A 14,382-nucleotide genomic window follows, 5' to 3' on the forward strand; every position below is an offset into this window, starting at 1 on the left:
ATAAGAATTCCTTTATAATGCTACAGTTGCAGTACAGGACTAACAGCTGGGATTCACATTAGACTTCTATCTTTAAATGAATTCACACTTGTGAAAAACAAAAGCCAACTTTGCATATTCAAGATGGAAGAACCAATGATAAGAAAAATTATATTAGAGGATGTTTTAGAGGAATAAAAAAAGCCAATTCTATGCTAGGCGGCTTTGGTTTTCAAAAGTAATGCCTTAAAAAAATTAAGACAAAGACATTAAACCTAAATCTGATTCCAGCAGTTCCACTTAAAGAACTACTCATGAAAATATCTTTTAAAGCTTTTTTTTTTTTTATCAAACATTGCAGAAGGCATATTTGGGAAATGAGAAATTTAAATGACTGTACATGATAATAATAGCCTATATTCAAATTTCAAACCACAATGAATAAGAATTTCAGAGGCTGCAGAAAGAGAATGTAATATACAGTCTGTTTTTAAGAAGCTTAAAGTTGAGACATAAAATAGTGTTGACAACAGTAAATATTAAAGACAGGAATATGCTAATTATAAATACTGAACATTTAAGATAGTATGTTGTACAAGTTCATTTGCAAGTTGTTAGGGTTGACATATAAATGATTTTAATTGGTTGCTTTGCTCAATATATATAAGGTCATTTTATATTGTACTGTGTAGCTCAAAAGATAGAAGATACCACAATGTTGGATGACCAGTACATACACATTAGTGATAACAATTTACTATTGTAAATTATGGTTTTATCTTTGAACATTCTCTACCAAATTCTGATTCTCGGCATTATATGGATTAAGAAATGTGTGTGTGTGCCCATGGGTGTAATATTAGCAGAAATTAAATATTCATACATTTTATTTATACTATTCAAACTTTTAAAACAATGGAACACTTTTTTCAATTAGAGTATGTCACTTCAATATATAGCAGAAAAGGTGTAGCTGCATTTGCAGAAGAGGCCCCAGTCTTCACCCACAATATGAGTCTTAGGATCTGAGGAATAGTTTGAAAACTCTTGGTTTAAATTTTATGAACAGTGAGTCCATAAATACAGTTTAGGTTTTTTTTTTTTTTAATCAACTTCCCCTCCTTGTCCTGGATATTAAGCAGTCAGTCTCTAGGCTACTTGCCACTGTAGAAGGGCCAGTTCTCAATGTCATCAGTTCTCCAGAAATAAGGGAATAAATGCTGCAGCACAGACTCACTTCATTACTTTCACAGTCTTTAGGTGAAGAAATTTCCATTTAAAACAATCTCCGTGTTAAAACAGTAGTCAGTAGCTACTGATTGTTTTTTAACTTAAATGGGTAGGAAAATAGATTGGTGGGCTTTTTCTTTTAAAAAGGAGAAAGTCTGCATACAGCGTATCTTGGTGTGTATGCATGTGTTTAAACACATATGTACCAGTCAGTTTTGAAGGAAGTTGCCTTCCTGAAGCTAGAGAAAAGTATCTCCTACCCTGCACAGAGAGGCAGAACAGTAGCTGCAGTCTGACATTAGTCCAATGTTAGCTGCCATTAAGTTGACCCCCAACTCATGACGACCCAATGCACAACTGAATGAAATGCTGCCCTGTTCTACATCCTCATGATGGGTCAGGGATCAGACGGTTATGATCTGTAGGGTTTTCAATGGCTAATTTTTAGAAGATTGGCAGGTCTTCCTTCCTAGTCTCTCTCAGACTGGAAGCTCTGCCAAAACCTGTTCAACATAATAGCAACATGCAAGCAAAGCCTCCCTTGACAGAGGGGTGGTGGCTGCTCATGAGGTGCATTGGCCAGGAATGAATTGGAGGCTTTCTTAAAATTCCAACATTTTATTTCGCTCAACACATTTTGGCCTCTTGGTCTAGGGGTGACCCTACTATGAAGTAACTACTCCATGTCGTTCCAATCCATTTGCTGTTGTCAAAAACACAAAACTGAAAACTATATAGTCCCCTTAAATTTTGCCGTATTCCTTTTAACCAGAGACACCCAGTTCTGTTGTTCATGCTCTTTAAAGCTTACATAGGATACATGTTAACTCTAAGTATTCACCATGCTGCCAGTGACCTTACCCTTAAATCAGGAAATGGTTCTTTACCCGTAAGGTAAGATCTTTGGTCCTATTAATAATGGAACATAAAACATTTAGGAAAACTAGTTTGCAGGTGGGGTTGAACCCACTATCTGGAACATACAGCCCAGTTACATCTTCAGACGACAGACTGAATTATGCCCAGTGCCTAAAGGATGTTGATTAAAACTCATCATCAGCCACACGCTGCTCTCCAATCCTAGAATGATCCTCGGCTTTCAGCAACGTGTTAATTTTTAGGCACTGTAATCCATAATAATCCCTAGCAGAAACAATCGGCGTGCACCTGAAGTGGCAGGGCCCGCTTTCTGGTTACAAAAGCCATCCACCAAAGTTTAATTTCACCACAAAGGACACAACCAGTTTAAAGGAAAAAGAATGCAAAGGCACACGCTGAAGACTGCCCTCATAATGCGAGAACTTCCGGAAGAACGTCCCTCCACGCCCAGGGCAGCAAGGCCTCCACTGGGCTCTGAAACGTCACTCCCGCCTCTGAGGAGCTCCACGCCAACAGGAGGAATGTTTCGTGGGTGGGCAGGCCTGCCCAGAGCTGCATATGAAAGGCGGGACTTCCCTAACTCTTGCGTCATTCCTAGTGCGACGGAAGACGTCATTGTCTTAAAGCGGAAGGTCAATTGTGGTTACGGGCAGACGGGCGCGCACGCACTTTACGCTCCTGGTGTCGGCAGAGCAGGCGTGGGGCGCCTCGGCCGAGAGCTGCGCAGTGGTCCTTTGTGAGGCTGGAGTCCTGGTGTCCGCCCCGGCTCCGACATGCTATGCCGGCTCGACCGTCGGTGGCTGCGGCGTCTGCCCGTCCTACAGCTCGGGACCCAGATCCTGCCGCTTGCTCCAGCCCCAACGGGCGGTGCCGAGCGCCCTGCTCTCCCAGCGTGGGCGGCGGCTTCATTCTCTACGGGTGGCGCCAGCGGCTGGTACGAGGTCGTGGCTGCGTCCGCGCCGGTGCGGGGCGCGGAGGAAGTGCTACTTAGCGCGCACGCCGCCTCGGGCCTGCCGTGGTGGGGCAGCATTCTCCTCACCACCGTGGCCTTGCGCGGCGCTGTCACGCTGCCGCTGGCCGTCTACCAACACTACATCCTAGCCAAGGTGAGGGGCGCCGAGCCACGCGTAGACCCTGCGCGTTCGCTTCCGCAGTTGGGGGCGAGGCCCAAGTACATCCGGGGCAGCTTTCCCCGGATGCTTCTGAAGTGCTTAATGTTCGTCCTGACCACTTAATCGTAAAGAAATCTACCTGCCATTGGGTGTATTAAGTAAGGATGTTTAGTGATACATGTACCTGTCACTTCGTTTATCTTTGTGTTTGGTAGTCAAAGCACAAGTGATTACTAAACTTGCTCCAAAATGAGAGGAAGAAATCAATAGCAGAAGAAATTGTATAGATTTATGACGTTACCTTCGTAAACGCCTGTGTGTCTGCAGTATCTTTCATCCACGGGTGCCCCAACTAATCTTTCTTATTGGAAAACAACTGCAAAGGTAGCAGTTTGCAAACTTGGTTCCTCATCCAGGCTCGACCATCTTTGGCAGGCTTGTCTGGTTATTCACAGTCACTCGACCTTTTAGTGCTTCGTTTTCTTTTCTTGTAGAAAAGAGGTGCGTACTTCACAATATTGTGATATCAAATCTGAGAGTATAGGTTAAAGTGTTTTGAAAACGAGAAAGCATTCAAATGTAAGACTTCAAAAATAAAGGCTTTCATGCTTTAAGATGCGGGGGTGGGGGAATCTGGGAACAAAGCAAGAAGAAAATCATCAGTACCGTTATGTCAGGGAGCTGTTTTAAGGAAAACAAAATTAACAGATCAGAAATAAGGCAGATTTTATTTCCGAATTTGTGGCTATCACACAGCTTATTGTTAGCTACCATTGAGTTGCCCCGCGACGCTGTGCACAACAGGATTGACTGTCATGACCCATAGAATTTCCAATGGCAAGTTTTCAGAGATTGATCACCAAGCCTTCCTTCCTAACTCTTCCTTAGTCTGGAGGCTCTACTGAAACCTGCTCAACATCATGTTGTTTATTGCTGTAGAGTCAATTCTGACTTATGGCGACCCAATGTGTGCAGAGTAGGACTGCTCCAAAGGGTTTTTAAGGCTGTGACCTTACAGAAGCAGATCTCCATACCTGTGTTCTGAGGCACCACTGGGTGAGTTCTGTCAACTTTTCAGCTAGTAGTTGAGCACTTAACTGTTTATGCCTCCCAGGGACTTCTTGCTCAGCATCATAGCAATACACAAGCCTTCACTGACAGAAGAGTGCTTACTCTGCTTCAGGTGCATTGGCTAGGAATTGAACCCTGGTCTCCTGAATAGGAGGATTCTATCACTGAACCAATACTGTCCTCTCCGCACAGCATATTGTTGTTCTAGGTGCTTTTGAGTCAGCTCCAACTCATACCAACCCTGTGTACAGCAGAATGAGACACTGCCCTGTCCTGCACCATCCTCACAATTGTTATGTTTGAGCCCATTATTGTAGCCACTGTGTCAGTCCATCTCCTTGAGGGTCTTCATCTTTTTTGCCAGTCATGTACTTTACCAAGCATGATGTCCTTCTCCAGGGACTGGTCCCTCTTGGTAACATGTCCAAGTACACGAGACAAAGTCTTGCCATCCTCACTTCGAAGGAGTGCTAAAACCAAAAACCCAAACCCATTGCCGTCTGGTCTGCTCTGGCTCATGGCAACCCTATGGAACAGAGTAGAACTGCCCTATAGAGTTTCCAAGGAGTGTCTCGTGGATCTGATCTGCCAACTTTTTGGTTAACAGCCGCAGCTCTTAACCACTACGCCACCAGCATTAAAAACCCTTAATTAATAGACTATTGTTTATTCAGTTTACAGGGAAATTTAGGGATGAAACAGTAAAGCCCAAAGTATGATTCTCATTTAATCCTTATAATAACTCTGAAGAAGGAGCTGTTATATATTTTATACGTGAGGGAACAGGATTTTAGAAGTTAAATAACCTGCTTGGAAGCACACAGCTAAGTGTACAAGCTGGATTTGAATTTTGTTGTGACTAAGGACATCTTAAGCAAATTCATGTGCTTAGATTTAAAGTTTCTTGAAATGATCAGTAAACCACATTTTTAAAGGAGTTGAGGCAATAAAGAGTAAAAGAAACTATGAGTAGTTATGAATAAAAATTCTTTATGTCCTCATAACAAATTTTACTTTTTCTTTAGCTAGGTGGAAAATTTGCAGCCAGAAATAAAAAGTATTGCCAGCCATCTTACCCAAGAAGTTGCAGTTTGTGCTAATCAGTTGGGATGGTCCAAAAGAGTTGCCAGGTAAGCTGATCCTATGCATTTAAGACCATGGATATATATAATGTTAAGTGATGATGTTAATTATAGGTTTGGACATTCAGTAGCTTGGTAACAAAGTATTTTTCATTTTTTCAATGAGTTTACTTGGTGTAATAAGTTTTATATACTAGATTCTGGGCAAAGGAATGGAGAAACAAAGACAAGAAGAGCATGTTCTCTGTGCTTGTTTGACTCGAGCCCATAAAAAAAGGATAGGTTTGTAATCACATAGAGATGTCAGTGAATTAAGTGCATGTAGGGGTTATGTACAAGGAGCTAGGCCATCAAGGAAAGTCTGGAAACTCTTCACAGAATGAAGATACTTGACCAGTCTATTGAGATACTAATCAACAAATGGCACAGGTTATTTACAAATTTGATATTTGTTGAAAAAATACAGCAGGTAATAGCTCGTGGGTATTAGGAGGTAGAAAATGTGAGTAAAATGATAGAAGCACGTGGATATCCATCATGGTTACCCTATGCAGTTTTCTGCCTGGGCTCTTAGAAAGCCCTTGCCCGAGAGTGCTTTGCTGTGCTGCAGTTTTCTGCCGGGAACTTCTAAGTGCTCCTGTTTCAATCAATTTAAGCTACTACTTAATCAGATTTCCAAATTCTGATTTTTACTAGATTGTGACAAAATGTTCACAAGTTTACAGGAATAAGGACAAACAAGGGTTTTGTAGTCTAACTCTGTAATATATATACAGGTAGTCCCCAACTTACAACAGGGTTCCATTCCAGCGACTCCATCGTAAGCCAGTTCTGGTATAAGTCAGATATTTCTTTTTTTTTTTTTTAGTTTTCGTTATTACCTTTTATTGTCAGTATCTTTATAAATCCAATCTTTGAACTTCTACAAGTGAACATCTGAGAATAACATCAGCGAATTATGCTCTTCGACATATATAGAACCTATTGTTACGATAACATGTACAAAAAAAAGATGGTTGTAAGTGCGGCTCATTGTTAACTCAAATATAAGTCGGGGATTACCTGTATATGGTTATCTGTATGTTTTTATCTACATAGGTATAAATTTGTCAACTGTCTTTAAGATGAGATTGTGTCCATCTTTATTTAGTGTTATAAAAAGGCCTGACATTTATTAAATCATTGTGGTAGCTTAATGACTTTTTTTGATAAAAAGTTGGCAGATCTCTAGTTTTGGAATTTTACTAGTCAGTTAATCCCTAGGCCAAAGGAACAAATTAAAAGCTGCTCATTTGGATTATAAATCCTGCCTAGAGAAGACTTCTGGCACCTTGTTTATACAGCACTGACAGGATGACTGTCCAGGCACATCCTTATACAGATGAGTGGCTTTTAAGGAAGACCCATCTGAGGGCTTTTTGCATTTTCTTTTTTTAAATAATTTGTTGTTGTTGAGAATATACACACCAAAAACATAACACCGATTCAAGTTTCTTCATGTACAGTTTAGTGACATTGATTACATTCTTCAAATTGTGCAACCATTCTCACCTTCCTTTCCTGAGTTGTTCCTCACTACCTACTAAGGTTCCTGTCTATCTTTTTGACTCACTACCTGCTAAGGTTCCTATCTGTCTTTTCGACTTGCTACCTGCTAAGGTTCCTGTCTGTTTTTTCCAGTTGCTCTTATCGCTTTGATCCCATATAGATAGATCTTAAAATCTTAAAAGAGCATAATGCTCAAGGCAGACATTCTTTGTTACTTAAGCTAAACTATTGTTTGGTTTTAAGAAGACTTCAGGGTATATTTTTGGTTTGAAGTTTAAAGATTATCTTAGGACAATAATGTCAGGAGTTTATCCAGCCTCCATGGCTCCAGAGAGTCTGGTTTCCCTTTGAATGTGAAATTCTGTTCTGTGTTCCCCCCCTTTTGATCAGGATTCTCCTATAGAATCTTTGATCAAAATGTTCAGTAATGGTAGCTGGGTACCATCCAGTTCTTCTGGTCTTGTGGCAAAGGAGACAGTTGTTCATGGAGGCAGTTAGCCACCCATTCCATTTTCCCCTCCTATTCCTATATTTTCAATAGAACTGAGTTGTGAGGAGTAAAAAGGGAGTTTATCAGGTGAACAGTCAGGAAAGTGGGCTTTTCACACAGATGATGTAATATTTCCAGCCATACTGATGTGGAAGTCTGATTTGTTGAATTACCTAAAATAACTTAGGAACCAGAATATACAGGAGATAAAGTCAGAATAGCAGGAAGAGACTTAATTACAAAGGGCCTAGTTATTTGTGTGTACAATCAGCATGCTATAGTTTGATTAAATTCAACAAACCTACTCAGCGCCTTCCGTGTACAAAATGTATCATACAGGAGACTTAAAGACAATAAGGCCCAACACTTGCCCTTTAAGGAGACTATAGGATGCAGAACTTCAGATAAGAATAGGAATAACTAATATGGCTAACAGAAATAGAATTAAAAAATCATTGTGAAAGAGTTGACTGAAGGGAGACAACGATTTTGACAGGCCAAGAGCATGTGTAATACAAAAGCATATAGCTAGAAGACGTATGTTCAGATATCAAATAATCAAGTTTGGTTGGAGAGTAGGGATTTGAGCCAAATTTGTTCTCAGCTCTAGTATTTCTCATATAAATTATCACCATACCATGTCAGTAGTGAAATTTCCACTGTTAATAAAAGTCCAATTGGCCAAAGACTACAAGAGAAAAAGACTCATAATTTGATAGTGTCGCATGTATTGGATTGTTAGGTACATTGTTGGAGAATTTTCAGTTAAAGGATTTATTTGCCTTTTGTTTAAGCAGCCTCTTATACAACTAAAAACCATACACAAATCCTTGAGCCAAAAGCCACACCATGATGTGTTTATGTGGTATGGATGAAGCACTGTTAGGAATCAGATGACACTTACCTGTTCTCTTTGTCCGTTTTCCGTCTGTCTAGGCTCACTTATCTCAAGCATATGCGGAGGCTTGTTTCAGAGCTGTATGTCCGGGATAACTGCCACCCTTTCAAAGCCACTGTGTTGGTCTGGATTCAGTTTCCAACGTGGATCTTCATATCTGTTGCCCTCCGGAATTTTAGCATGGGGGCAGCGCATTCAGAAGGCAATTATTATACAAGTCTGTTTTCTCCAAATAAGTTTGTATGAAACTTTGTACCAAAAAAAACTGTTCATAATTGGAATAATTCTACTATCTTCCTTACAAGCGGATAGGATTTAAAATCTTGAATTTAAACAAACTGCGTTGAGAAAAACGGATAAATCTATGAAAGACATCAGTAGTACTGCTACCCGGGGACCATAATAAAATTAATGTTATAATTTTATAATTTGGTTTCCTGGTCAACAATTTTTTCAGTTCATAAAATTGAAAGACCAGAAAAGTTTCGTTAGGTATAAATGTAAATATTAGTTAAGATATGATATAAACGAAAACACTTGTCTTTCACTTAAATTTAAAGGCATTTCTAACCAGAAAGTAAGCAGAATAGACTTGAAAGAAAGCCACCTGTGGGCAAATGATTATTTAAATCTGAAAAGTTTTCCATTACATATCTTTATGCTGTGTATGTCTGTTTGTTGCATATTGTTCCTTGCATCTTGCTGAGTACAGGAAGGACTGTTTATGTTGTAGAATGAAAAGTAACCTGAATAAAACCAACACACATCTTTAGTCTGAGGAATCCCTTATTGGAATTATCAGGACTTCTATGCCTTGTATGTTCGCCTCTGCTGTTTTTAGGAATTCTGTTGTTTTATTTGTAAAACTGTTTCAGCAGGTTTTTCTGTTCAGGAGCAGTTAGCTACCGGTGGGGTTCTGTGGTTTCCTGACCTCACTGCGCTGGATTCTACTTGGATTCTGCCTATATCCGTTGGTGTCATCAATTTATTAATAGTGGAGGTCAGTGGCTTAAATCATTGAGATTTTTGTTGTTGTCCTGACATCAAATATAAATGTTTTTGAGTTGGTGGAGTTAACGCTGAGCTAGAATTGAGACACCTTGGTTTCTGGTCCCAGATCAGCCAGTGACAACCTGTCTGTCTGTCTTAGGCCAGTTCCTCAATCTTCTGGCCTCACAGTTTTCATAATTAAAATAAGAGAGCTGAATCAGCACTTCCAAGCTTTCTTTCAGCTTTAAAATTACATGATTCTGAAATGTACAGTTTTGTGATTTACTTCTGGTAAAGATAGTAATTAAGATGCTGAATCTATGTGGTTTTATTCATACCATGGAGTAGTGTTTTGTGTATATGGTTAATATGTGAATTTGTAGGCAGGGAACACATTCTCTACCTGGTTACCATTTTTTTTAGCTATATGACCTTAGAAAAGTCATTGAGGTTATAAGATGGAGGGGGGAAAAAAGAGGATGGCGCAGGACTGGGCAGTGTTTTGTTCTGTTGTGCATAGGGTTCCTATGAGTCGGAACCGACTCAATGGCACCTAACAACAACAGCAGCAGCAACATATAAAAGATGACCCTATAGCCATGCCTTACGATTATCCCATGGTGCTTACTGAAGAACAGTTTAGGGGAAGGAAAGCATGCATGTAATTTCATAAAGCCCTATTCTCAAACTCTCAGTAGAACACAGACCCTTTGAACTGGAATAAATCTTAGAAATGATGTACCTCAGTTGAGATTTCATGAACTACATGTCCACTGGTTCTGTTTGGGAAATCTAATATACTGTTTAATTTTGTAGCTGAGGAATACGAAGATGATAAAATCAAAGATCTTGGGTGAAAGTTTCTCAAAGATAGAATCCATACGTACTCTAAATGTATTCCCTAAGAGCACCTAGTACAGTCTTGTGAATGAAGTTGGTACTTAGTGAATATTTGTCGGAAGGAAAGGACAAACATAAGGTCAAAATGCATTAATGGTCGAGGTAGGACTGATAGTCCTCTAGTCTTTCATCTATATTACTCTGCCATCCAGTGATCCAGCGTGCATAATTATATTAAAAGCTTACTCTTACTGAACATATACTATGTGCCAGGCACTGCAGGAAGCAATTTATATGAATTAACTCTTAATTTCTTAAAGAATCCTGTGATATTAGTACTGCTCTCCATTCTGTGGTGAGAAAGTAAGGTACAGGTTAAAAAACTTGCCCAGAGTCATGTAGCTACTAAATAAAGATCTAAGTAGTTTGACTGTAGAGCCCATGCTCTTAATGATTACACTGTGCCTCTTAAGTAATTAATAAATCATAAAATGCTTTCCCTAGCCCTGGTTCTTCCCTTTATTCCACATAGCCAGATCACAAACCTTTGAGATATCTGTTGAGTACCTTCTCTATACCATGCACTGTACTTCAGTGCCAAAAAACAAGGGTAATGATTCATACATAGTATTTATATTCAAGGAGTTTCAGTCTTAATGGACAATCTTTGGAAAATACTGACTTCTAAAAATTAGGCCTTTATTCTTTTCTGTATAGCTGCATCTCTTCTTTATTGCTGTTAATTAAAGCTGTATTTAAGAATTTTGTTTAATTAATGTTTAAAAGGGTAAATGATCAACCGTATAAATTCAACGATGTTTTTATTTTTTTTACTTTTATTAAAATATTGGTAGAGACCAATGAACAGTCAGTTCGTATGTCTGATTGAATATGCAGTTTAATAATCTTAGTGTGTATAAAAACCAGACCCGGTGCCGTCTTTCGATTCCAACTCGTTTGTGTGTGTATATATATGTATTCTACCCTTTCAGATTTTTGCTCTGCAAAAAGTCGGAATATCTCATTTTCAGAAGTATGTCACGTACTTTGTCCGTGGAATATCAGTGTTGATGATTCCAGTTGCTGCAACAGTACCTTCAGTGAGTAAGCACCAGCATTGTTGTGTTGTTTTTGTTGTTAGGTGCCCTTGAGTTGGTTCCAACTAATAGTGACCCTATGTACAACAGAACTAAACACTACCTGGTCCTGCGCCATCCTCACAATTGTTGCTATGTTTGAGCCATTGTTGCTGCCACTGTGTCAGTCCATCTCATTGAGGGTTCCTCTTGTCCACTGACCTTCTACTTTACCAAGTGTGATGTCCTTCTCCAGGGATTGGTTCCTCCTGATAACACATCCTCACTTTTAAGGAGTGCATCCTTGCTGTACTTCTTCCAAAACATATTTGTTTGTTCTTCTGACAGTCCATGGTATATTCAGTATTCTTCACCAACACCATAATTCAAAGGTATCAATTCTCCAGTTTCCTTATTCATTGTCCAGCTTTCCCATGTATCTGAGGCAATTGTGTTTAGCATTGTGTTTAACATGTGGTAAATCCTGTCTAACCTTAGCTTGAACTGGCTGGGGTCCTGCCTCTTCATTGAGCTTCCTCCCACTACTCTATCCCTTATTGATTGGGAGTTTCTGTAGTATATCTACTGTCTGTATCACCAAATGACACTTCAAAATTTCTTGGCATTGGTTCATCCTTTATGTAAATGTGTCCCTCCTACTAAAGCAAGCTCCATTTTCCTTTCCTTTTTTTTGTAAATTTTGCAAAGTACTTTGTACAGTACCATGGACATAGTGTTTACTCTGCTTGATTAGTTGACACATTAAGTTCTTTTTTGCCTACATATAATGGGCCAAGAAATTTAGCGCTTAAGAAACAAAGCTTTGTGTCAAGCCTGTATGGGTTCATGTGTAGTATTATTTAGCCTCATAACAATCCTGTGAGATGTGTTCATGTGTCCCTATTTGCACATAATTTTTGCTAGCAATATAGAAAAATAAATGATTATTTTCAGTTATTTCATATTTTTAGCTTTTTGCTTAAAGAAATTTAGAAGTTGCTAAGAGGGCAAAAATAGTTATATCTCCATCTTTGCTCAGAATTCACTTGTTGGTGGTAGTTAGGGTTGTATAAGCGTATGTAAAAGTACTTCACCTTAGTTGTTTCAGTAGTCACCAGCAGTATATTCTCAGCATAAAAATGTTGCTTTTAAAGCTCTAACTTTGATATGATACTGTCATTAATCCTGTGTAAAATAAATAAGTGTCCTTATCTCTAAAATAAGATAACATACTGTCTGTGGTAATTAATGAAATAACATCAGGTGCCCATTATGGTACTTTTCACTTAATAATATTGCTATAAAATATCTGCAAAAATAGAACAATACAGAGTCACCACATTTCTGGGGAGAAGTCATAACAGCTATAACTAAGCAAACCCCCAGATTAAATAGATTAAGAACAGTGAAGTTTCATTGAAGAATTGAGTTCAGAGTGAGCAACAGAGATGTAAAAAACTGTCTTTTTAAATACCCAAAAGTTTATCCTCAAATATAGGAAATCCAGAGGTAGGCAATTCAGGGCAGCTCTGTGAGAGACCCAGCCCGCTTTTCTTTCTGCTCCATCCTCCACAACCAGTGATGTCCATCCTTAAGGTCAGAGTGTCGTCATGGTGGATGCTGCAGTATGTCATCTTGCAGGAAAAGTTAAAGTGTGCTTCAAGCAGAGCCTTTGCCTTTTAAGGAGTCTTGCCAGACATCCCGCCAAACACTTGTGCTTATATCTTTAGTTACATGGCCATATGTAACATGGAGTGTGCCCAGCTAAAAATTATAATTTGGTTACTAAGGAAGAAGGGGCAGTACTTAGTAGCCAGCTTACAGTCTGCCATATTTGGGCTCACAGTAATTTTTTGGTGATGAATAAGTCAGATGATGATGATACAACATTTATTCAACATTGACTTTGTGCCAGGCCCTGTTCTAATATAGTCCTCATAAGATGCAACAGAATCCCTGGGTGATACAAACAGTCGATGTGCTCGACTGCTAACCAAAAGGTAGGAGGTTCAAGTCCACCTACAGGCACCCTGGAAGAAAGACCTGGTGATCTACTTCCAAAAAATCAACCATTGAAACCCTGTGGATTACACTTCTGCTGTGACACACATGAGATGGCCATGAGTTGGAATTCACTCGGTGGCAACTGCTTTGAACAGGGCAGTGAGGTAGGTACTGTTGTAATCTCTATTTTAGAAATGAGAAAACTGAAACAGAAATTAAGCAACTCATCCAAGGTTACTTAGCTGTTGTATTGCAGAGTCTTAACACTCATCCAGGCAGTTTGGCTCCTGCTCTTTACTACTACACTAACCTGGCTTGAGGACCTGTTACTTTCTGCGTCTTAAGATTTGCTTTGAAATAAATGTAAGTGCTTACTATAGGCCACATGTTGTGCTTAACACTCTACATGAATTATCTCATTCCTCATAGCAACCCTCTTACATAGGTACTATAACTGTCCCAGTTTTATAGGTGAAGAAAGTGAAACAGAAATAACTTAACCAAAGTGAAATAAATAATAAGTGTAATTAAAACTCAGGCAGTTGACTCTAGGACCTGGCCCCAACTGCCACGTGATCTCGCCTCTGGAACTGGATTACTTTCTGATGCCGAAGAAAAGTTTGGAACAAATACATGTATGGAAGTGTTTTGACAAGCTGCAGAACTTAGTCATTGACCTAAATAAGTCCATCTGGACGATAATACAAAAGAAGGTTGAAAAGTAATGCTAAGACTATTTGTCTCAGGAAAAAAAAAAAAGAGGCAAAGATAATGCATTCCTGAATACTCTGAGAAACTAAGTACTTGGGAAGAATCTGGAAGATAGATCATTATGGGGGAAATGAGGTCTAAGTTGCCATCTTAAATGATTACACCCCCATTCTCACCTTCAGTATAAGCAGCTTATCAGGCAGGACTCTTGTGGGAGAGAAAGTATGCTTAATTGCCAAAGAGGACAGGCGAGATCTCTCCTGGGCCTTTGCATAGGAGCTGCTGTCTCATCTACTTTCTATCTGAACACCTCTCCTTTTGCTTTTCAGTCTTCCTTTCAACTTCCTTTCTTACGTATTTGTTAGATACATCACAGGTGTCTAATATCTGTTTCAGGACTTGCTCGGTCCTGTTAATCGTTATATTTACAGAGGTTAATTGTTATTTTCTTCATTATGGCCTGCCTGTGTGT

At 39.3% G+C, this 14,382-nt stretch overlaps 1 protein-coding gene across 17 annotated transcripts in view; it reads left to right on the forward strand.

Annotated features, from left to right (window-relative positions):
* The first annotated feature begins 2,711 nt into the window (after positions 1-2,711).
* Positions 2,712-14,382, forward strand: part of LOC126077091 (cytochrome c oxidase assembly protein COX18, mitochondrial) — a 124,030-nt gene continuing 112,359 nt past the window's right edge. For 11 of the 17 annotated variants that reach the window (XM_049886061.1, XM_049886062.1, XM_049886051.1 and 8 more), the window contains exons 1-5: positions 2,715-3,194; positions 5,301-5,401; positions 8,328-8,506; positions 9,168-9,289; positions 11,112-11,219. In XM_049886061.1, coding sequence (XP_049742018.1) covers positions 2,862-3,194; positions 5,301-5,401; positions 8,328-8,506; positions 9,168-9,289; positions 11,112-11,219 — 843 coding nt within the window. In that variant the 5' untranslated portion in view covers positions 2,715-2,861. Of the gene's footprint in view, positions 3,195-5,300; positions 5,402-8,327; positions 8,507-9,167; positions 9,290-11,111; positions 11,224-14,382 lie in introns of all 17 variants that reach the window. The other 6 variants (XM_049886065.1, XM_049886066.1, XM_049886067.1 and 3 more) reach the window with 3 other exon arrangements.

Source organism: Elephas maximus, chromosome 5 (genome assembly GCF_024166365.1).
Source record: "Elephas maximus indicus isolate mEleMax1 chromosome 5, mEleMax1 primary haplotype, whole genome shotgun sequence".
Lineage (NCBI taxonomy): Eukaryota > Metazoa > Chordata > Mammalia > Proboscidea > Elephantidae > Elephas > Elephas maximus.